General features: G+C 36.5%; 1 protein-coding gene across 5 annotated transcripts in view; it reads right to left on the reverse strand.

Moving 5' to 3' along the window:
• Positions 1 to 231: 231 nt before the first annotated feature.
• ptbp3 (polypyrimidine tract binding protein 3) overlaps positions 232 to 23,562 on the reverse strand; it is a 79,658-nt gene continuing 56,327 nt past the window's right edge. For 3 of the 5 annotated variants that reach the window (XM_072258175.1, XM_072258172.1, XM_072258174.1), the window contains 10 exons: positions 22,640 to 22,804; positions 21,613 to 21,723; positions 14,907 to 15,102; positions 12,232 to 12,306; positions 11,611 to 11,747; positions 9,323 to 9,356; positions 8,914 to 9,006; positions 7,244 to 7,460; positions 6,389 to 6,466; positions 232 to 2,957 (listed from right to left, as the gene is read on the reverse strand). In XM_072258175.1, the coding sequence (XP_072114276.1) occupies positions 2,825 to 2,957; positions 6,389 to 6,466; positions 7,244 to 7,460; positions 8,914 to 9,006; positions 9,323 to 9,356; positions 11,611 to 11,747; positions 12,232 to 12,306; positions 14,907 to 15,102; positions 21,613 to 21,723; positions 22,640 to 22,804 (1,239 nt within the window). In that variant the 3' untranslated portion in view covers positions 232 to 2,824. Of the gene's footprint in view, positions 2,958 to 6,388; positions 6,467 to 7,243; positions 7,461 to 8,913; positions 9,007 to 9,322; positions 9,357 to 11,610; positions 11,748 to 12,231; positions 12,307 to 12,679; positions 12,782 to 14,906; positions 15,103 to 21,612; positions 21,724 to 22,639; positions 22,805 to 23,562 lie in introns of all 5 variants that reach the window. The other 2 variants (XM_072258176.1, XM_072258173.1) reach the window with 2 other exon arrangements.

Here is a 23,562-nt window from a genome sequence, read left to right on the forward strand (position 1 = left end):
ACAAATTTCAGTGCATACCATCTCCCTCACATCCTCCCCACACTTCCCCAGTTTGGGAACCTCTGATTTAGAATAAAAGGAAAAAAGGAATTTAAAAGCGTTAGACAAAGAGGCAGGAAGATCAAAGAGGTGTCATGACATTTATTGAAAGCATGCTACAATTAGAGGAAAGATCATCAAGGCCATACAAGTGTACACAACAAAAGAAATGGAACACTTTACACAGACACATGCAATAAACAATTAGAAAATATTATTTTTAATATTTCATTATCTGTGCATTAAAAACAAATCTCAACAGAAATGGAATCCATTTTGTTTCTTCCACTTTTGACACAAACTGCTTTACAAATGAAACCTGGTACTGTTGCTTATCAAAATATACAAGACAATCAATGTTTTCATATAAAAACCAGTTTGTACTTTTACTTGTTCCCAAAAACCTCATTTTAAAAAAAAGTTGTTTAAATATTTACAGCATTTTCACTTTGTCTGCTGAACATTCTTACAAACTCAAAAAGGCAGGAATTTTAAGAACAGATCAAGTACATGAAGGAACAGGGAAGAAAGCCTATATACCTGCTGATGACTGAATGTCATAAGGGAAGCAGCTTGAAAGAGTTTAAATATTTCACAGAAAATGCTACAACCTTTGTCTAACTACTCAGGTAGAAGCATTCCAATGACATTCTACAAACAAAACTGCAGGTCTCAAACCTAGTTATACAGGGTGCTGAATGTAGGCGACACCCCCCATGACTGAATGTATGCATTTACATGTCTGATATTGACCTAGAGTACATCACAAATCTGGGATACCAACTGTGTAAATCTCTCTCTTCTGTGTCATACAAAGGTAAGTTTTTAAATTTGGGGGAAAAAAGTGACACCTCACTGTGTCAGTCTATTTAACTCTCTTAATGGAAATTTCACCAGCACTTAGACAATGATGCAACTCGCACTGAGGATGAGCCCATGTTAATTAATTCAGCACAGAGTACAACAGTCTTTCACTGTTATGAATGCTACATTATTGTTCAGTATTTAAGAACAAAGGCATAATGCAGCACCCTTTAGACTGAAATAGGGAATGGTGAAAACAGAATTGCAACTTTGGTAGAATTCTGGCTCAGGGCACCAAATTTGTTGGTGAGGAAATTACTGTGCAATTCTGAAAGATTCTTTTAAGACACTTCTTTTATGAAGTGGTTCAATGCTCAGCATGACAGTGCTGAAAAAAAATCTGATTTAGTACAAGTTAGTGACCTTTAGTGTTCTCTCTTTCAAGCCTGGTGCAAACTAAACACCTCTTTGCAAAGGAAAAACAAATTATTCTATTTCTCTCATTCTGCCTCCTTTTATATTTGAAACTACATTCACATCTCTATTTTAGCTTTAAAGACAATAAAAAGTTAAATGGGAGGGAACAGAAAATAAACTGACTATTGAAGGCACATAAACTTTGGTCCTTTTTTCTCTCTGAAACCCTGAAATAAAAGCTTGTATTCCCTATTTTAGTGAATCATTCACTATTTTCTTTTCTGTCAAGTGTGTACTCCTTTAGAATTCCACTTGAATGGGACTAAAAAGTCTTGTATTTAATAAATCAATAGTTCTAACCATGGTTTAGTTGCAGCTTTGCAATGTCTGTGTAGCTCTGAAGTATTCTTTCAGAATGGAAGAGTTAAAGATGTTTTCTAGACTTGCAGTTAGTCCAGCGATCATTCAATAAAACAAAAGCCTAATGTAAATTGCTGGATATTTAGCTAGAGTCTAACAAAATCACATTAAAAAAAAAACACATGTTCAGAGAGGACTTAAAGTACCTACACTGAAACATTCAAAAGCCAAAAATTCCCTCAAAACAAAAGCCAACATTTAACATTCTTAAACTTAACAGCTACAGTTTGAAATAAATGAAATATTCAAAGATATCATAAAAAAACTTTAGCACACAGATAAGATAATGAAGCCATTTGCATCTTGTAGATCAAGGGAAAGGAAAGCAAAAAAAAAAACTTCAGGCATTTTGAACTGGTAAAACTTATTCAATTATGCCTCCTGCAGAAGTTTTGCTGTAGCACATCTGCAGCCCTTGACTGGGATGGAAACAACATGGATCAACAGTCTGCCTGATGAGGAAGAAAATTTGTTATTCCCATCTGTGTACTAAATTGTAATTCAAATTTAAGCATGTAGCAGATTTTCCAACATTGCAAAATGTGTAAAGAAAATTACCTAAAACCTACAATGACAAAAGGTCCCTTTTAAAAGAATCCATAATACATATACTGAAGAAAATGCAGAAAAAAAAGCTTCTAATCTAATTGGTAAATGGATAATAAGGCACATGATAATTAAACAAGTACACAGTAAATAATTGATTTTTTCATATCTTCAGTGGTATGAAAACCCATGATGTTTAATCTCCCCCTGCCAAGAAAAATTACTAAAATATTTGTTTTTAAAGTGTGACAATCATGTAGATCAAACCTGATTTTTCCCCTTTCCCAAGATTGTAAACTTTTGGAAAAAAAATTCTCAATCACTAAACCAGCCACTAACAGGTGAATAAACATGTATGGCTGCTGATTGCTTGCAACAAACCTGCACTTATGGAAAAAATAAAGAAAACTGGTATCAATTGAAGTCAACAGATAGATAAAAGGAAAGTCACTCAAGATGAGAAACTCCACTTTGTGTGTCCCACTTAAATCATTAATCTAAACATCTCTTGCAGGCATGGTTGGTCATTGGTTTTCAGTCTCTGTCTGAATGCTATCTTACCACTTGTGTGGTCCCCAGTCTATACTGAAAAGAATTATTAAATTGTGGATTTAGAAAAGGACACTCTGAGATGGTGATTTTCTCCAAGGTCATGATTATGAAGGTCAATGAGGGCCTGGATTGCTTCTTCAAGACTGTCTAACTGGATAAGAGCCATCTTACGGTCTTTCCTGCAATACAAAGAAAATAACTCAAATGAGAGAGACATTTACAGTTTCTTAAAGGGCAGGATTCTATATGTCACTGTTCAATCTTTGGCCAAGAGGTAACTTTGGGTAAGGAACTTCAAAAGACAAATACACAACCTATGAATTGTTTGTATCCAAACCACTGCATGTTCCAAAATACAATGGATTCTGGTAAACCGGGGCAGCCACTTATTTGGGAAAACTTCAAAAGAACAAAAAAAGAAATTAGCCAGGATCCTTTCCATTATTTGAGGCACCATGCCTCTCAATTGGGACAGGAGACTTACTGAACAGTTTCTAACCAGCATCAATTGGTGCACTATGCTTAGAGCAAACAGTTTCAAACAGCGCCAATTGCGTACTCGTGTTATGTTTTCCATTTGGGCCAAAGAATACTAATTCAAAAAGCAGTGATTTTTAATAATTGTTTTTTAATTTGACTTTAAAAAGTTTCACATCCTTGCCAAGATGCCATGGAAAGATTTGGTATCGGCCAAAAAAAAAACCCAAATTAAAAGCCATCTACCATCAATCAAGAGAACAGCAACGTACTGGATGAATTCCTCTGTCAATAACTATTAGGAATTAATACAGTTTTATAGTACAGAAGCAGCATTGGTAATGTTCTAATTTGTATTGCATTTAAATACATAATTTGTTACTCAGTTAAACTGTAGTCTGTCTTTTTTTAAAATATACCTTTCTCACTATTTCCTTGAAACTTTCATAAATGGGGTAGGCACTTAACAGGGCCAAAATGTACTGGTCCCAATGCATCCTCAGTAAACAAAATCCATTGTAATAGTTAACAGTCCAATAAATATTTGCAAAGTATTAATAAGCAACTTGAGAGTGCTGTGAAATAAAACCTTAAGCATTGTACTCAAATTACTGCATGCCAAAACATTGGGAGGTTATTTTTTAAAAAACTGACAAATATGAAAAATATCTTGTGATTCTCTCTTCTGGTGATTTTGTGCCCAGTCCACTGAAGACAAGTTCTTCAGCACAAAATGCAATATTTTTTTTAGAAATACTTTGAAAATACCTGCATGCATGAACAATTTATACAAATGGTTTAGATCTTGTTTGGCTAAAGTTCACAGATCCAAATACCAGAAACTGGGATTCAAGTCTGAGTCAGTGAGACACAAAGTCAGAAATCACAAGCAACATTTGGTGCCACTGCACTTCAAGCCAGACTGTAAGATTGGAAGTTACACTAACTTTAATAGGAATATTAAGTCTCAGAAAAATTACCTTTCAATCCAATATTTAAATTTCCAAGCTTTCAACTTTTGGAGTTTGAATAAAAAGCCATTTGGAAACAAAATTTACAAACACTTTGAAAGGAGACAAGTTCAGACACAACTTCATCATCCATCAAAGCATTAGGGCATTCCAAAGCCAGCATTTGACCCTTTGGCTTTCAAGGCCTTGTTGCTGTTCAGTTTGCTAATGCTACAAAATTAGATGTGATAAAGTAAGGAGGATGTTTTAAAATGAATTTAGGCTAGCTGAGTAGGCAAGAGCAAGGCAGATAAAATAATATGCATAAAACAGGAAAGCTGTGTGTTTTTAAAAGCAGTAAAAGTAGACAATATTGATGCTGAGTTCTTGTACACAGTACACCAAAAGAAAACAAAACAATCTGATAGACAACTGTTGTGCTGATCTATATTATGAGATTTGAATAGAAGAGTAAACAAAAGATCACTTCCACTTAGTGGATTCCAGTTAATTGGGGCACATGGGAACCAGAACATTTTGGTCCAATTAAGCAACTGCCCCAATTAGCTAAAATTTCATGAAAATAGTTTTTAAAAAGACTATTTACATGAGTAACAAATTACACATTTAAGTGAAATACAGAACAAATTAGAGCATTATACCTATGCCTCTAATGTTGGTTCCCTGTCATGTCCAATGACAGGAGACCTGTGCAAGTGTGTTTTAAAAAATGGAAAAGCCACTGCAGTTTCACCCTCTCAGGTCCAGTGGCACTAGCAGCTGTCACAAACTGTGAATGTCCTTGGTTGTAGTAGATGACCGTGATTTCTTCCACACCACATCATGTGTTGCAAAACCACCCTGGCCTTTCAATTTCACTGTTGATCTCATCTGCTCAGTCCACCAGAGGTGACTTCACATGCTACGACAGGCATATCCATATATTACCTGTGTATGAGGTCTGCCAGCCACCCTCACCTGGTTTATAGCCCACAGCTGAAGCAGTGTAACTGGGTGTGGCCGCTGTCACATGCAGCTAATTACTTGGAGCCACAGGTGAGAGCTGAGTGTCTGGGGGGACAAAAGTGAATGAGCTCCCCAGAACGGACAAGCCCCTTCACCCAAGGCGGTCCCCCTCCTTTGACACTGGGGCTTATTCCTCCAAATCCCAGTGAGTATAAGCTCCATCAATCTGTTCAACCTCTACTCAGATATTAACCCTCTATTTGAGCAAACACCCCTGTAAATTTTCTCCGCACCATCTCTAAAGCAAGCACAGAGAAAAATTTGCAAATCAGTGAGTCTTTTCCAAATCATTTTATGGTTATACTCAGGTGCAAAAGTGCATGGATGATCTACCTTAGATTCTTCCTCAAATCATTCACAGAAGCCTCTCTTCAGTCACTTTAATTCATTCAATCTGATCAAGTGATCATGGAAAACATCCCAGCAGTTAAATACCGTAAACTAACACAAATGGGCTGTTTGTTTCTCCATCCATAGATATTGTCCCATCTGCTGCTTACAATATTTGCATTCTGATTTCAAATAGCCAGCACATGTACTCTTCTTGATTTATGTCTATAAGGCAATATCCATTCACCGACCCTTATCACATTTCATAACCAGCAACATATTGAGATCAAACAACCAGAAGAAACAACTAGGGAAAAGAGCAAACAAAAGGTATCCTGCAACAAGAGGCCTCTGATGCTTCCCAAGTTTTTCCACTACTTAAAGGGTATATTTGCTCATGACCATCAGATAGGCGCTTTTTTTTTTGGAATGAAGGGGAGACAGAGCTTTTATTTGTTTGGGGAAAATTATGTCTCAATTCAAATTTCAATTAGTTGAAAATCACATCTGGTTAAAGATGCAATGTAACTGAAAATCCTTTCATCAATGTGGACCACAAACCAGTTATAACTGTCATTTGACTAACATTTAATGTTTGCAAGTTTAGATAACAGTGTGGGCACATTACAAATCTGTTACAGATCTTCATGGATTACATACATAGCACCATGTGGTATATCAAATAAATAGTAGAAATACCACAGGAGTGGCACATACAGCAATATGAGAAATCTGCAAATAGTAAACATACCTACCCAACCTTGCCAACCAACTGGTTAACATTAAACAGATTGCATACAGAACCTGTAGTACAATACAGGACTTACAGAAAAAACTTGAAGGCTTTCACTGAGAATCCAGCACTTTCAAAAAGGTTCTTCAGGTCCTCATCTGTGATTGAAGGTCTATAAATGGACAAAGACTTTCTTATATACAATACATTAAGGTAGAAACTTGCTTAATTCATGAAAGATGCCAAATGCATATGCAATTACTAAAGAAAAACAGTGCAAGTAGGTGTGTCTAAAGCTTTAAAAATTGTTTTATGAAAATTTCACATAATTAGTGAATTACATATACAAGTCAAGGTTGATCAATGGTGATATTACATTAATTCAAATTCAGGCTTTAGGTGCTAACTCTACAAAATTAACACAAATATATGGTTTCGGCTTACCAAGCTGCTGAACGTATAGATGTACAAGTCACATACAAATTAACTTGCGATGCTTGGACATGCTACTGCACAAAACCAGCATCAGGCCAAAAGAAAATATTGAATGAATTCTTTAAGTGCGAAGAGTGAATCAGAATTAGGAAGATTAGACCAATTTTGTTTCCAAAGCATGATGTAGAAACAGGAAACCAATCCAAGGAATAAATTTACTCTGCAGTAGCTCTGACAGTACAATGCAACTCATTTGGGATAAACTGCATTTCAGACTAAGCAGTTAAGTCACTACACTGCAAAGTAATCATGTTGGAAATACTTCTGCCCTAAAATCTGCCTGAACCAGTTTGAAAGGCTGATTAAGAAAATATTTTCAAAGATTGGCAATTAATTAACCCACTGTATAATGCAGCATCTTATTAGAATTATTCCTCAATTAGTCTTCCACATCAATGGGCTACTTTCATATATGCTTTAAGTTCTTCATTAGACATCCATTTGAGCTACTCACGGAATGTTTGAGAGATGTAGGGTGGATGATGGAGGGAAAATATTCTGAAAGTTCTTAGACCCTGGTTTCTTGAAGCGATGAAGTGGAGAATTGCTGTAATCCTTTGTCAGACCCTGATCTTCTTGTCCTTCCCGAGGAAGTTGGACCATCTGGTGCTTTGACAATGTCACACGCAAAACTCGGCCATGCACTTTCTGGCCGTTAAGGTGGCTCATGGCTAGACAGAATAGAACATTTGTACTTGTAACTCAACATTACAACAAACACTACCCTACATAATTTTTCAAGTCTGAAACAAATGAATTTAAGAAACAATTAAGCCAGATTGAATAGAACTTTAACATATTTAATGAACTATCTACAATGCTACATTATAAATGCAAGAGATTCTGCAGAATAGGCCATCCAAAGCTAGCCCCCCTTCCCTTCTCCCCGTATTTTTTTATTCTGGTGTCTTCCCCCTTCCTTTCCAGTCCTGAAGAAGGGCCTTGGCTCAAAACTGATAGATGCTGCCTGACCTGCTGAGATCTCCCAGAATTTTATGTGTATTACATTGTTTAGTGTTATCCTGCAGAGTACATTCATTTTAGTATTTATGGTCTGAAGTGGAAACACTCAGTTACTTATGCTTCTATTCTTTGCAAAAAAAAAAGCCACTCAGGTTGCATCTGCTGTGTCTGTAAGTTAGTGTAATTCCCCATCTTATACTGATACTTTCAGCAGTGAAACTTTGATCTCAGTGGCATACAGCCCCACTATGAAGTGAAACACCAACAATGTGTAATAAAAGCAATGCAAAATAAATATTAGTGAAGATTCCACAAGCACACTTGCTCCTGAAAATACATCCAAACATAAAAGTACCACTCTAATAACTGTGTGCTGCAAAGACTGAAATTTGTATTGAAAAATTTTAAGGTCAGCCAAGATGCTGGATTCAAATCAAAGTAAATGCAAAGAGAACAATACGAAAAGAAACAACATGAATAGAATTTGCAAATCATAGATTGGGCAATAATTAAGATATTGATCTTGGAGTTCAGGTTAGAGAAGAAAATAGTATAGATTAGTGACTTCAAGGTGGCAATGTGCTTTTATTAAGACTTCTGAATTCAACAATGACTAGGACAATAAGTATTCCAGTACAGTTAAAAGTTCATACTTCAAATTTAAGCTTTTGATGATTGTTTTGGTTTTGGCATACTCTCAAAAGGGAGAAGTGTAAAACTATCAAGCAACACATTAATGAATATTTATCAAAATTGCTGAACCTAGAGAATGTGCCTCTTTCACCCCTCCATAGCGAGACACTTATGTAGATGAGTTGAAAACCTTTCCTAACTTATAGTAAGACAGTAATGATGCAAAAAGACAATTTAGCACTCAGCATACAACTTTATGAACAGATTTTTGAAAAAGCTTTACCTCTGTCTCTGTTATAGTTTTATTAATAGTAAAGCAATGAATACACATTAAGCAACAAGACTCATCTTTTTTTCTTTAAAAATTCCAGAATTATTGTTATTTATTAATCAATGATAGGTTCTGTTCAAAATTACCATGTATATAAGATACTTTTAAAATAATCATCAATTTGGGTACAGGCTCTCAAGAAGATTTGCCACCTGTGATTTAGACGAAATGCTACGAAGATATTTGTTAACCCTTACCTAGCTGAGCTTGGTTTGCATCTGCCATCTGTATTAAGGCATTTTCTTTTTTATTGAACAGTATCTTCACACGATGCACATCACCATAAACTCCTTTAGTATGACCAAAGGGAAAAAAAATGTTTCAATTTTATATGGATGAGACAACTTCAATAGCAATTAAAACAAGAGCTTAAATGGAGACAAAAATTGCAGGAAGGATTATAAAAAAATTAAACACTGAAAAAGACATGTGCACGTTTTAACAAATGCTACACTGCAAAATAAAAACACCAAGTAGCTCATGCATTTAATACTTAGCAAAATTCATTGACAGCATAGATGCAAGATTCTGTTGAAGGATTAAAATATCAACTTAAAGTAATGCAAAATAATTCATAATAAAATAGCAGTGGAAATGACAACATACCAAAGAGAATGAACAGCCAGTGAGGTGAAACCTTCTGCAGTAGGGGGAACAAAACAAGTCAGCACAAGATGGACCGGAGACAAACATCAAGTCCCCCGTATCGAAGAGTTTCAGCATTACAGTTGAAGGCCAGTTTGATCCATAGAGAATTCGTTTTGATCACAACAAAAAAGTAAAGGAGGTTCAAATGCAGTAGATGTGCCGTTTTGGGAAAGTTTGTTGATTTGTCAAGTTTTGGAAAAATGATGGAATAACGAAGCAGGACAATGAGGGGGGAAAAGAAAGAAACATTATAAAGTCAGTAAATAAACGTTCAAAGCATATAAAAGTATTATCCCTCTTTCACCCCTCCACAGCGAGAAACTTATGTAGATGCGTTGAAAACCTTTCCTAACTTATAGTAAGACAGTAATGATGCAAAAAAAAAAGACAACTTATTTCATTGCTCTTGGTTTTCATTCCAGATGCAACCAAAAATCGACCAAAGAGAAATTCAAGGCTAATTGAGTATATTTGAGCATCCATTTAGTTTTGGTTATTCAGAATAATTGCAGAAAACAGCATTAATTTTTTTCCTAAAATTCAGATGTACCGGAGAGCATTACTTTCAAAATTAAAAGATTAATCCAGGGTCAAATAAAAGCACATCATCAAAAATATATGCAACTTCTCTCACTACCTACTGCACATCAGGCAGCAGTATTTCCCCATGTTAACAAAAGATAGTTTTGGTGGCAGTTGCTTTACTCAAAGAAATGTATAATGCAAGCCAAACATCTCAAACTATTATTTCTACTCAGAATTCTTCAGAAAAAAAATTGCACTAAATTTGATATGACATTTGATCAATCTCCTACATAATGATTCAAAGATTACAGTTAATGTCAAAAATAAAACAAATTACTGTGAATAAGGAGTTGCTTATGAAAATATTTTCATTTGATCTTCAAAAGAAAAAATTAAAAGGCAGGGCAAATCTCTATTAAAGTAAATGCACTGTTTAAAATATGGGAAATGACTCAAGTTTTCAGTCACCTAGGGTTGTAAGACTCAACTGTAATGGGAAAGTTGCACTGTGGAATAGAAAAAAAAAGCATATACCATGAAGATGTAACATCCATATTCCATGAAAAAGTTTGAGAACAGAATATGAATACATATAAGCATGCATACGTTTAGGTAATAAGTTGCCTTGAAAACCACCAAATCAATAGATGAGATACTAATTATAAATATTTTAACAGTAACAACTTCTGACAAATCCTTGACTAGTATGAAAATACTGTAGACCGAGTCAAATATTCATTCCAATTTCATTAAAATCATAATGGTGCAAGATATTTACCAGTTATTGGGCAGTTTCACTTCTATAGCACAGGATATGAGCATTCCTGGCAAGTTCAGTATTTATTCGTACGCAATGCAAGAACACTGCGAGAAGATTTAATATGAGAAATCTCCTAATGATGTTAAGGTGAGATGACATTTGTGTTTGCCAGGTGGTACACAGGCACTTTAACATTTGTGGAAAGTAATTTTGGTTACATTTGGCTAGGCTTTGCCAGTCTCATTATCTTGCTAAAATATGCTGCACTGGTTGTTGATTTGCTTTAAATTCCTGTACAATGAGCTACCAAAAGGTTTTCAAAGTTTATCAACTACATGCTTGACAAAATCAACCAATATACAAGCATAATGACCCAGACTAATTCAAATAAGATTAAACAGTCAAAAGCACATATTTGATAATGATGTCTGTACAAATGACAATTAGGTTCCTTCAACTGTTCAATGTTACCATATTAATTCTGCAGAGCACTGGAATGTACTGTGTATTTATAAATGGTACAAAACCACCACAGATTATAGAGAGAGCCTTAGGCAAAAATACTGCCCTGGTGCTGATCGGCACTCAGCAGAGTGTATTGGTTTTTGTTGTAGCTAATGGAAATTAAAAGACCTCAAAACTACAAGCCAAAACTAAATTATATTAGAAGTCCAAAACTGACAGTCATAAATTTGAGTCCTGATTACATAAAACTGGAATGTGGATGCTCAGGGTTGTAACATATCCTTACAGCTCTCCTTCGAGGAGCCATCATCAGTCTCCAATTCTTCCAAATGAACAGCTTTGCTGTAGCCACATCATTCTAAACTAAATATTACTTTGATAAAGTTCAACATACAAATCAGAACCCAATTTACTACTTTAGCAAAAATTATTTCAAATTATAAAATGTCATCTGCAAAGGAGTGGAGAAATTGCAATACATAATGATGGCACCAACCTCAGGGTTTAGGTTGCTGACCAGTAAGACTGAATTTACTGCTGGGCCCATTCCATGCATCGCTAGACGACCTCCTACTGCAGCTTGTGGAAGGCCAAGATGTCCAAGTCCTCCTGGGATTCCTTGAACAGAAAGGCCTGGAAACAGAAAGGACTTTAGCATTAAACATGTCAGGTGCATAATGAACAAATGCCACACAAAACACAAGACCAATATAAATTCTATACTTGATAATTATTTTCTTCCACATCTTTAAAGCTGCTAACTCAATGGAATAGTAACCATCTAGAATATCACAATAAATGCAGAATAAAACAAACATTCAAGTCTCTAGCTAGAAAACATGGTAACAACAAAAGCCACATCATCCCAAATACGCACTTATTAATAATAGAGAATTGACACACAGATGATGATGCCCATGTTAGGGGAAAGGCAAAATTCCAATGAAGCAACTAAAATTGATCTCCAGCATTCAACATTTGCCCAGGGTTTTAAAAAATTCAGCTCTTTAAAGTTGCTATTCCATAAAAGGTATTCCCCAAATTGCTGACTATAAATAGGAACATTATAATCTGCTAATACATTGAAGTCCATTATCAATGATTGGAGCTTACTAACCTGCAGCTTGAGGGAAGCCAACAGCAGGCCCAAATCCACCAGCGCCATAGGGACTGGAGATGATACCTGGTGCACCTATCAAAAGTTCATTAAGTTAGAGTTACTTAAATCACATATCCCATTTTACTTCTTGATAGTCCTTTCTCTTTTAGAATCAATGCACTAATGTTTTAAAAAAACTGCTTAAATTACCTTTCTACAATGGAGTAGCAGTTCCTTGCTTTACAATATTTACATAGTAGATTACATATGCGATCAAGTGTTGCCAGCTACAATTTCCACTTGCAATTGAAAGAAAACCTCATATAGGGATAATTTACAAAGATTATTCTAGAAATGTAGAGTTTTTGCACACAAGATTTAATTCGCCTACATTGAAACTGCCTTTGAAACGATAATTACACCATGAAATGAAAACTCATTCCGGTTGATAAATCAGCATATTTACTCCAGATTGAGTGTTGTTGCCATTCACTCCCACTCCCTTTCTTCAGCCAATTCAGTTTATATTCAGAGAAAGGTCTGAACAGGTAGGACATACAATTATTTTCTCATGAAGCAAAGAGAAAAACAATCAATTCTAAATGGTTGCTGCATGTACAGGTTTGTGCTATGGGAAATGCTACCAAGGGTATTCTTACGACACAAAATCCCCAGAATTCCTTGTTCAGAAGGAAGATATCCTTTTGCAACAAAATTTCTTGATAAACAAAAAAAAAATCACTTGTTAAAAAAAATCACTGAATGATTACATCCGCAAGGTACCGAGTCACTAGTAATGCAAAAAAAAAAAAAAAAAAAAAATCCAATTGCACATTTTCTAACACTAATAAAGCAAAATTGCATAATTTTGTTTGGGTCTCTTGATTAATTATCCAAACATATTGTTCTGAAATCATCAGTTCAGCTTCAATCCTAGGCATTCAAGCTTGGTGTAAAGTACACCTTTGGGGTCTGGGGAGGGAGCACTCCCACCTACGCATAGTCTGTCAGTAATTCAGCAACCAAGGACAGACTCTTTTCATCTAAAATTGTCACAGTTCAAAGACAAATGGGAATGGCAAATGAAACATTATTGCAGCCTCTTCCAGTTTTTTTTAAAACCCCCCATCCTGATCTTCAGTTAACTGCTTTTAATTCAATCACTACAAAAATAACTACATTGACTCCCAAAATTGGAACGGTAATAACAATTCAACTGTGCTTTGATTTACTTGCTGAGATGCACTAAAAGAGGGTACAATCCAATCAATTCAATCCCTTAGCTCGGTGTAAACTCAATTTCTGACTAGTTCAGCAGGTGCACATTTAAATTGTTAGCCAATCACAAAACACATTGCTTCAAAATTAACAAAGTTAATCCCTGACATACTGCCTCAGTAGCATACAAATGTTTTCTCTTGAAGTCAATTTTTGGTACAACTGAAGTTTCAAAATTGGTCTGCTAGTTTTACCTAAAAGAGATACCTTTAATATTTGATTACAATTTCAAGTACAAGAAAAGCTGTCAGTTGCAAATAATTAAATGGGTAGCCTGTGTTTTCGAACACCCTCCCTCCGACATTCTTTGGAAAGCAATATTAATCAATGCCTGTAATACTTAAAGGAACTTGGCAATATTGAATACAAAAAAATTGACTCAAGACATTTAGTATCTAATTCAAAGAACACATTAACTGTTGATGCAATGAACTTCAAACAATATGAACATTTACTATTCTTGTCTTTGAACAAATCACTAAAATCTATACATGCTTATACAATGGCCAAGTGCAAATACTCTCTCAAAAATTGTCAACTGGCAAACACATGTCTCTTTGGTATATATAACCTTAATGCATAGTTTTCTATCTCTTGATAGATCCAAACCACACAAGGAAATTGCCCAAATAACTTAATTGCAAGGATCGTCCTACTATACTAACTACATTAAACCAGCTGAGATAGTTCTCTGTATTTACTAAATGTCACTCAGACTTTTAGCAAATACACAAAATCAAACAAATAGTGCTTTATAAAGCAAAAATTTGCTGTTTAATATACATTTAATATTAACTATCCTTCCTTTAGAGTATCTAGAATAATCTTATGCACAGTATTCCAGGGCAACTGTCCCCTAAAAATGTCAATTTAAAAGTTCCTGTTTCTTTGGGAGGCAATTTGTTACAGTCAATTCATGCAATACAAGTCAGTATGAATACTGATCAAGAGGCTGGTTGGTACAGGCCTTTTGCGATACAGATCGTACATTAAGTTCTGTAAGAGATTGAGAGACACAAGTTATTGAGACAACAGGATAAGGGAAGTTAACATTAGCTACTGTTCAGCCATTATGCCTTTGCCAGCCTTCTGGAAATATTTGCCATTGAACAGCACTCTGAAGCTTTACCCCCCCATTTGTGAATTTTACTTAAGTAGCTAAAGATCCACCTTTTTCCCCACCCCCACACTAGTATTGAATTTGCTTCTACCTGCTTTTAGGGGTTGCATTTAAAATTATTTTTAAAGATAACTTTAAAGATCTCACCACCCCAAAAAAGATTCTCCAGATTGCAGGCAATAGTTCTAATTGGACAAAAGTGAAGAGTGTGCCAAGCTAGTTATCTGATGTAGAACAGGGTCATCTAAACAGAAGGATCATCAATTTAAAAAGTTACCTGTCATTATGTATTTACCTAGAAGTGAAGTTTCCTTACCAAAAGCGGCGGCCACAGGAGGGTCAACAGTGGGCTGGCCGTCGCCGGAAGGAAGATCAAGGCGTGTAAAGTCTCTGCTTTTGTCATTGTTGTACTTAACATTAAGGCTGGTCAATTTTGAGAATTCGATACGCAAAGTACAGCAGGCATTGTAGATATTTTGCCCATCTAACGCCTGAAATCAGAGAACAACATTATATGCAGTAAAGCAGAATTGGCTAAATACTTGCCTCTTACAGAATAATGACACGATAGGGGCAAAATATTTATTAGTTTTGCCTGCTTGTTATAGCTATTACAAATTAGCATGAGCCATACTGCAACTCACTTCAAGTGGGGGGGGGAATCTCTCCCCCATTCCAGCAAAATATACTGTATCACAAGGATACATATATTCAGTTAACTCCCATGGTACTCTATCCAAGTTGAGTGAAAAGTACAATGATAGGTAAGATGCAACTAAATATTTAAAATGATTTAAACTGAATTAAAACATGCCTGGTAGAACAGGTGATAGGCTCAGAGTTGAGAGGCTGCGTCTGAAATAGTGACATTACAAAACAAAGGGCAGCTAAGTCACATGGTCATTTTATTCCTTGAGGCCATATAACAGTCAAATTAAGCACAGAACAATTTGATAGTCAAGAGGGTTGGTTTAGAAGGCATGGTCAAGAGGGTTGTTTTAGAATGGCATGGCTAGTGACAGACAGGTTAATGCATGAGGTTGCTTTGCACAAGCGCTATTTTGTTCCAGTTTATGTGGACAGCAGAGATTACAGAAGGCTAGCAATGAGAACACATGGTATCAACCAAGATGATTTAGAGTGAAAAGGAAGATAGATTTAGAGTGAAAAGGAAGATAGATTTAGAGTGAAAAGGAAGATAGATTTAGAGTGAAAAGGAAGATAGATTTAGAGTGAAAAGGAAGATAGATTTAGAGTGAAAAGGAAGATAGATTTAGAGTGAAAAGGAAGATAGATTTAGAGTGAAAAGGAAGATAGATTTAGAGTGAAAAGGAAGATTCTGCTGATTGGGACAAGTTAATTAAGGGAAAACACACAGCTCCAAAGGGTTTTGTGTGGTTTACTTAGTGTTCAGGTTCAGAACACTTCTGCATCAAATGCAGTTGTTATACCAGGAAACAACTAACATGGAGAGAAAAAATTCTGAAGGAGACTGAGCAAAGACTTTAAAATATTAACAATCAGAACCAAAACTACAGCAATAAACTCTGAATGACTACCCCATTAACCAGGTTAGCACTGAGTTAAATAAGATCAGGGACTTCCATATGTAACTCAGATTGGTGTGAACAAAATGGGTTTCAAATAATGTGGGACAATGGCACCAAAAGTGAGTGAAGGTGAGAGTGGCACCATCGGCAGTGTTGCTTCAACTAGGGCTAGCACTAGCGTCACAGCTAATCAATTCATTGGAGTGGGAAGAGTCGGCAAAGAGAGCTCTAGTGAGAGGAAATTTAAATCAAAAAGGTAAAACAACTCTAAACAACGTTCTGAAACATACTCTAGAATAAAAGGAGGAAAAGTATTATAAAGGCTGAATGCTTATTTTTGGAATGTAAGCAGCACTTGAAACAAGACAACTGAATTCATAGCATGTACAAACTAACAGCTGCTTCAGCTGTAAATGCGGATGCAAATTAACTAAAGTTGGGAGATAAACCTCTCAGAATACTTAAATTTAAAAAGAAACACTCGGAATGCAAAAGTAGCTGATACTAAAGGATTTTAACTCAGAAAAATAAGTAGAATTTGAGTGAAGCTAAGAAAAAGGCACGAACAACATTTATGACAGTTGCTTATAAACTGCACAAATACTAATATAATTAATGCAACACTCAGTATAAATCAAGTTAAAGTCAGAAGTAACAAGGATAAAAATGATCATTGTGAACACAAATTTACATCCAGACTGGCAGGGTACGAAAGGTTCTACACAATGAGGTTCTGTTCAGATCTCTTAAGGTACTAAACCCTTCGGTCAATCTGATCCAAAATCTATATACCGAATTTCTATGGAAGACCATCCTGCAAATTTAACCAGTCAGCCAAATACAGTGGTGCTAGAAAGTTTGTGAACCCCGTAGAATTTTCTCCATTTCTGCATAAATATGGTCTAAAATGTGATTAGATCTTCACACAAGTCCGAAACTGGATAAACAGAACCCGATGAAATAAGTACCACTAAAGATGTAAAGACCATAAGATACTGTATAGGATGAGAATAGGCCATTAGTCCCATCAAGTGTGCTCTACCATTTCATCGTCGCTGATCCAATTTTCCTCTCAGCCCCAATCTTCTGGCTTCTCCCCATTTCGCTTCATGCCATGACCAATCAAGAATCAATGAACTTCTGCCTTAAAGATACATAAAGACTTGGCCTCCACAGTTGCCTGTGGCAAAGAGTTCCACAAATTCACCACTCTCTGGCTAAGGAAATTACTCCTTATCTCTTTCCTAAAAGGATGCACCTCTATTCAGAGGCTGTGTCCTCTGGTCTTAGATTCTCCCACCATCGGAAACATCCTCTCTACATCCACTGTATCAACATTCAACAGGTTTCTGAATTCTAGTGAATACAAACCCAGAGCCATCAAATATACTTCATATGATAAGCCATTTACTCCTGGAATCACTTTCATAAACATTCTTTGAACCCTCTCCAGTTTCAACATATCCTTTCTAAGGGGCACAAACCTGCTCACAATACTCCAAGTGAAGCCTCACTGGTTCTTTATAAAGTTTCAACATTACATCCTTACTTTTATTTTCTAGTCCTCTTGAAATGAATGCTAACAATGCATTTGCCTTCTGCACCACAGACTCAACCTGCAAATTAACCTTTCGGAAATCCCACACAAGGGCTCCTTTGCACCTCCTTTTCTCTCCATTTAGAAAATAGTCAACCTTTTTATTTCTTCTACCAAACTGCATGACCATACACTTCCCAAAACTGTATTCCATCTGCCATTTCTTCACCCATTCCCTCAATCCAAGTCCTTCTGTAGCCTCTCTACTTCCTCAAAACTACCAGCCTCTCTGCCTATTTTCATATCTGTAAACTTTACAACAAAGCCATCAATTCCATCATCCATGTAAAAAGAATCAGTCCCAACACAGACCCCTGTGGAACACCACTAATCAGCAGTAGCCAGTCAGAAAAGGCTCCCTTTATTCCCACTCTTCGCCTCCCGCCAATCAGCTACTGCTTTATTCATGCTAGACTCTTGCATGTAATACCATGGGCTCGTAGCTTGTTAAGCTATGTCTTCCCAATCGCTGAGATCAGACCAACTGGCCTGCAGTTTCCTTTCTTCTGCCTCTCTCCCTTCTTGAAGAGTGGAGTGATATTTGCAATATTCCAGTCTTCAGGGACCATTCCAGAATCCAGTGATTCTTGAAAGATTATGACTAACGCCTCCACAACCTCTTCAGCTAACTCTTTCAGAACTTTGGGGTGTACACCATTTGGCCCAGGTGACTTGTTGACTTTCAGTTTCCCAAAATCACATTGTACTTGTTCATTTATTTATTGAGAAAAAGGATCCAATATTGCATGTATTTGTTGGGAAAAGTATGTGAACCTCTGGGGGTAGTGCCTTCTACAAAAGCTATTTGGTGTCAGTTGTTGCAATTAATGGGATGAGGTTGGAGGTGTGGGTTATAGAGGTGCCCTGCCCAATACATAAAAAAAGTCAGGTTATTGACAAAGCCTGCTCTTCTCAAGAAAGATCTATTTATATGTACTATTTCAATCAAAACAACTTTTCAGAGGACCTTAGAGCAAGAATTGCAGATACGCATGGAAGTTGGAAAAAGCTACAAAAGCAGTTCTAAAAAGCCAAGTGTTAATCTGTCCACAGTAAGAGAAATTGTTTACAAATGGAGGAAATCCAGTACTGTTGCTACTCCCCCTAGGTGCGGGCATCCTGCAAAGATCACACCAACAGCCCAACTGAAGGAGGTGAAAAAGAACCTAAGGGTAACAGCAGAAATCTCTAGAACTTGCTAAAGTCTCTGTTCTCGTGTATATTATACAAAAAACACTGAACAAGAATGGTGCTCATGAAAAGACACAACGGAGGAAACCACTGCTCTCCAAAAAAAAAAAACCACAACACTGTTGCACGTCACAAGTTTGTAAAAGACCCTGGATGTTCTACAATGCTTCCAAGGCAAAATTTGAAGTTTTTGACAGAGGTGCACATTGCTATGTTTAGAGGAAGAAGGGCACTGCACACCAACACCAAAACCTAATCCCAACTGTGAAGCATGGTGGTGGAAGGAGCACCTTGCTGTGGGGCTGCTTTACATAGAAAATAGGTGCAGGAGTAGGTCATTAGGCCCTCTGAGCCTGCACCGCCATTCAGTATGATCATGGCTGATCATCCAACTCAGAACCCTGTACCAGCCTTCCCTCCATACCCCCGATCCCTTTAAGGCCTGGACAGCTTGCAGTTGTTGAGGAAACAATGAATTCAAAATTGTATCAAGACATTTTACAGGAGAACATCAGGCTAGCAGTCCATCACCTGAAGCTTAATATAAGTTGGATAATGCAACAAGACAATAATCTGAAAGACAAGAGTAAATCATCAACAGAATGGTTTAAAAAGAAAATTCAAGTTTTGGATGGCTGAGTGAAAGTCCTGACCTTAATCCTATAGAAATGTTGTGGAAGGACCTGAAACAAGCAGTTCATGCAAGGAAGCCCACCAACATCCCAAAATTGAAGCAGTTTTGTAAGGAGGAATGGCCTAAAATTCCTCCAAGCTGATGTGCAGGACTGAACAACAGTTACCAGAAATGTTTGGTTGAAGTTATTGCTGTACAAGGGGAGTCACAGCAGTTAATGAAAGCAAAGGTTCACATACTTTTTCCAACAAATGTGATATTTGATCATTTTTCTCAATAAATAAATGAATATGCTGCTTTTTGTGTTATTTATTTCTTTGGGTTCTCTTTATTTTTAGGAAAATGTGATCAGATCTTCACTTTTCGGTCATATTTATGCAGAAACAGAGAAAATCCTAGAGTTCACAAACTTTCTAGCACTATTGTATATCCAAGGGAAAGAACTATGCTCAGTGATGCTTTGAATATTAAGAAGGCTGTTTATAATGACCAAAGAATCATATGTTCATGTTTTTTTTTTAAAAAAAAACATGGAAGAGGAAAATCCTGCTCATTCTCCTTACCTTGGGCTGCAGTTCAAAGACAAAACATGAAGCCAAGCAAGTATCATCATGCTTTTTGATGAGGATGGGGGTGGGGGGGTGTTGGGTGGAAAGCAGAACTACATTCAGCTTTGACATTCCTTTTAAATTAAGTGTGGAAGCTCCAACATGTAGCATTAATCAGCAAAGTATTATATGATTCTCAACTTGTCTGGCATGAACATAAAATGGTTCACAAAGCAGCCACTAAAGCATTAGAGTGAATGCTGAAAAATCTTACACATTAAAATTATTGCAAGGTGTTACGTTAGTCAAATGCTACCAATACTTTCACAAAATACTAAAGCAGATAAATTGAAAGTCTGTATTAAAGCATAATTATCTTGGGGAAAAATATTAAACAACTTAAGACTTGAAAAATAACACAAACATATTTAAGCAGGCAGTTCACATGCAAGGGAGTTCAAATTTACACAAATTGATAAAAAGGGAAATTAAATATGAAGACTAAAGAGGGATGATTCTGATGGGAAGACTTGGGCTGAATTGTTACATTACTGCACAATCTCATGGCGTTATTAGGTGGGTTTCAAAAGACAGTAAACCTCAAGTCTTTTGTGGTGCTTATGCCGGTTTCCGTGGCATGAAGCAACTGACAGTACGTACAAGACTACCCCCCCCCCCCCCCCCCGGATAGGAAGCCAGTCTATCGCGAGGTTAACCCCCAGCATTTTTGCCAGTATCCATACTCACAATCTAGATGCAGCTGCAATATACCTAATTTTACTGTTGTTATCAAGTTGGATGTCAATTTAAATGGAGGTGGATCCCAAAAGGCTTCAGAAGGCATAGATAGATAACAGGTATGGGCACTGTTGATTCATTATATTGCAAGGCAACACCTTTAACAAAAAGGCAATAAAAACGTAGCAGGACAGCAAAGTTTTCCCCAGATAGACTTAGATGTCCAAGATGGCCATATGCAGGTATGACAACTTGGAACTTGAGAGGCAAGTTGGTCTTTATGAACCACAGTAAATATATCTTCTAGCAATTATATAATGCTCAGATGAGACATCGCCTTGAATACAGAGTCAATGTATGGTCCCTAGGATACTTGAAATAATGAGGATTGACCGAGGAGAATTCAATTAACCCAGGCCTGGTTTCTTTATGAGGGAGGATTTTCAAATTGCAATCTGCCCAGAAGCCCCTGATATAACCCTAGCATAATGACAGGACAAGTTACAACAATCAATTAACCTATAAACCAGTAAGTTTTTGGACTGTGGGTTGAAACCAGAGTACCCAGAGGAAACACACACAATCATTGGGAGAACATAGGAACTCGTTACAGCAGTAGGATTTGTTATCTGCAAAGTTTCTCAAAAATTAATTTCACAAAAGACAAGATGAATAAACAACCAGGTTTGTTTGGTCCAAAGAAACAACAAATAAATGGAGTTCCTGCTCAACCCAACACTAACCAGCTTAGCATGATGTGCATGCATTGGATCAGCATACTGAAGGAGCGCCTGGAATTGATTATTCTTTGTGAAAGTGATTATTTTCAGCACAGTCCCATACTTTGTAAAGATCTGTTGGAAGAAAAACAAACCGCATCAGAATGATCAAAAACTTCAACAAACTTCTATAGATGTGTCCTGAAAAAAAGTTTATTGACTGCCTGCATTATGGCCTAGTATGGGAACACCAATGCATTTGAACAGAAAATCCTACCAAAGGCCATGGATTTGGCCCATTACATCACAGGTAAAGCCCTCCCAACCATTGAGCACATCTACATGAAACACTGTTGTAGGAAAGCAGTATCCATCGTCAAAGATCCTCACCATGCTTTTACTCACTGATGCCATCAGGTAGAGGTACACACCATCAGGTTCAAGAACAGTTACTACCCCTCAACTGTCAGCCTCTTGAACAAGAGGATAACTTCACTCATCTGTTGATGAGATAGTCCCATAAGCAATGATCTCATTTTAAGGATTCTATCTTGTTATCTCATGTTCTTGTTACTTATTGCTATTTATATTTCAATTTAGAGTTTGTTGTCTTTATGCTCTACTTGAACTTTCATTGATGCTGTTTAGTTACTATTCTATCGATTTGCTGAGTATGTCTGTAGGAAAAAGAATCTCAGTGGTGACATGCATGTGCTCTGCAATAAAATTTACTTTTGAAGTTTAAAATTTGCTGGTTGCCATTCAAATGAAATAGAATCAAATTCCACAACTGCAAAGCAAGCGGAAATGTAACTGGTCCTCGAAGCAATACAAGGATTACTTTAGGGCAGTATATTTTGTTTTACCAAAGCAATTTTTGTTAGATACTCTGAACTATGAAAGCAACTTAATTGGATCTACCATTTTCAACCATTAGCACTATTGAAGCCAAATGGCACGCAATTTCCCAGAACAAATTCTGCACATTTAATTAATCTGTTTCATTTCATCTGAAATATCTGCTAAAATTACTGAAGCTGTCAATCCTTACCTGATGCAAGACTTCCAGAGTAACAGGATAAAAGAGATTCTCCACAATGATGCGCAAGACAGAACTTTGGCCTGCAAGCAGTGCCCCGTCATTAACTGTGCTGCCCGCCATTGACATATTACTGGTATGCACTGCATTTAATGCCTGCAGAGCAGCTTGAGTGCGCTGTAAAAAAAATTACATTTTTTACAAATTGCAACTTTTCACAAAAATTATATGGCCACCTTGAACACAAATTAATTTTTGAAAGAGTTGATAGCACACCTGCATTTTTGGAGCAGGTTATCACAGAAAAATAACGTTAGTTTAAAGAATACAATGATAAATTGCCAGCAAGGGTTAAAGGAAAATTCATCCTTAAAAAGTATCAAGTATAACTTCATTCATTTCCAAGTTACCTTGCTTACTTACTAGTATTTTAACACCCCAATCCTATGTAGGAACGTTCAGACAAAATCTGATATCAAGCCTCAATCAAGAATGACCACAAGTGCCTAAACTCTGGCTGGGAAAATAAATTCTGAAGTTATTTCGTTTAAAAAAAATGCAAGCCTATTTTAAAAAAAGCCTACAGATTTGTAAGAGAGTGGAGGTTCAAGTTATATTGATGTGCTGGAATGCCTCGTGGGCAGAGAAGAAGAAATTTAATTCTAATCCCATGCTTCACAATTTTACTGGAAAGTTTCAGCAACAGAAAACTTAGCACTTTCATTTTAAGTGCAATAACAAATTTTAGTTCCAGTATTTGGCATTTCCATTCAGTCAGCTGTGTGCCTGGTGGATATAACCAGCAACACATATAACTGTCATATCGCAAATGAACCAGTTACCAATCATTAATTCTGAAGCTGTCAGCTTTGACCACAGTTGAATTTGTAGTCTGCAACAAACAACATAACCAATAACAAAGGGAGTACAAGAAT

Source organism: Mobula birostris, chromosome 5 (assembly GCF_030028105.1).
Source record: "Mobula birostris isolate sMobBir1 chromosome 5, sMobBir1.hap1, whole genome shotgun sequence".
NCBI classification, from domain to species: Eukaryota; Metazoa; Chordata; class Chondrichthyes; order Myliobatiformes; family Myliobatidae; genus Mobula; species Mobula birostris.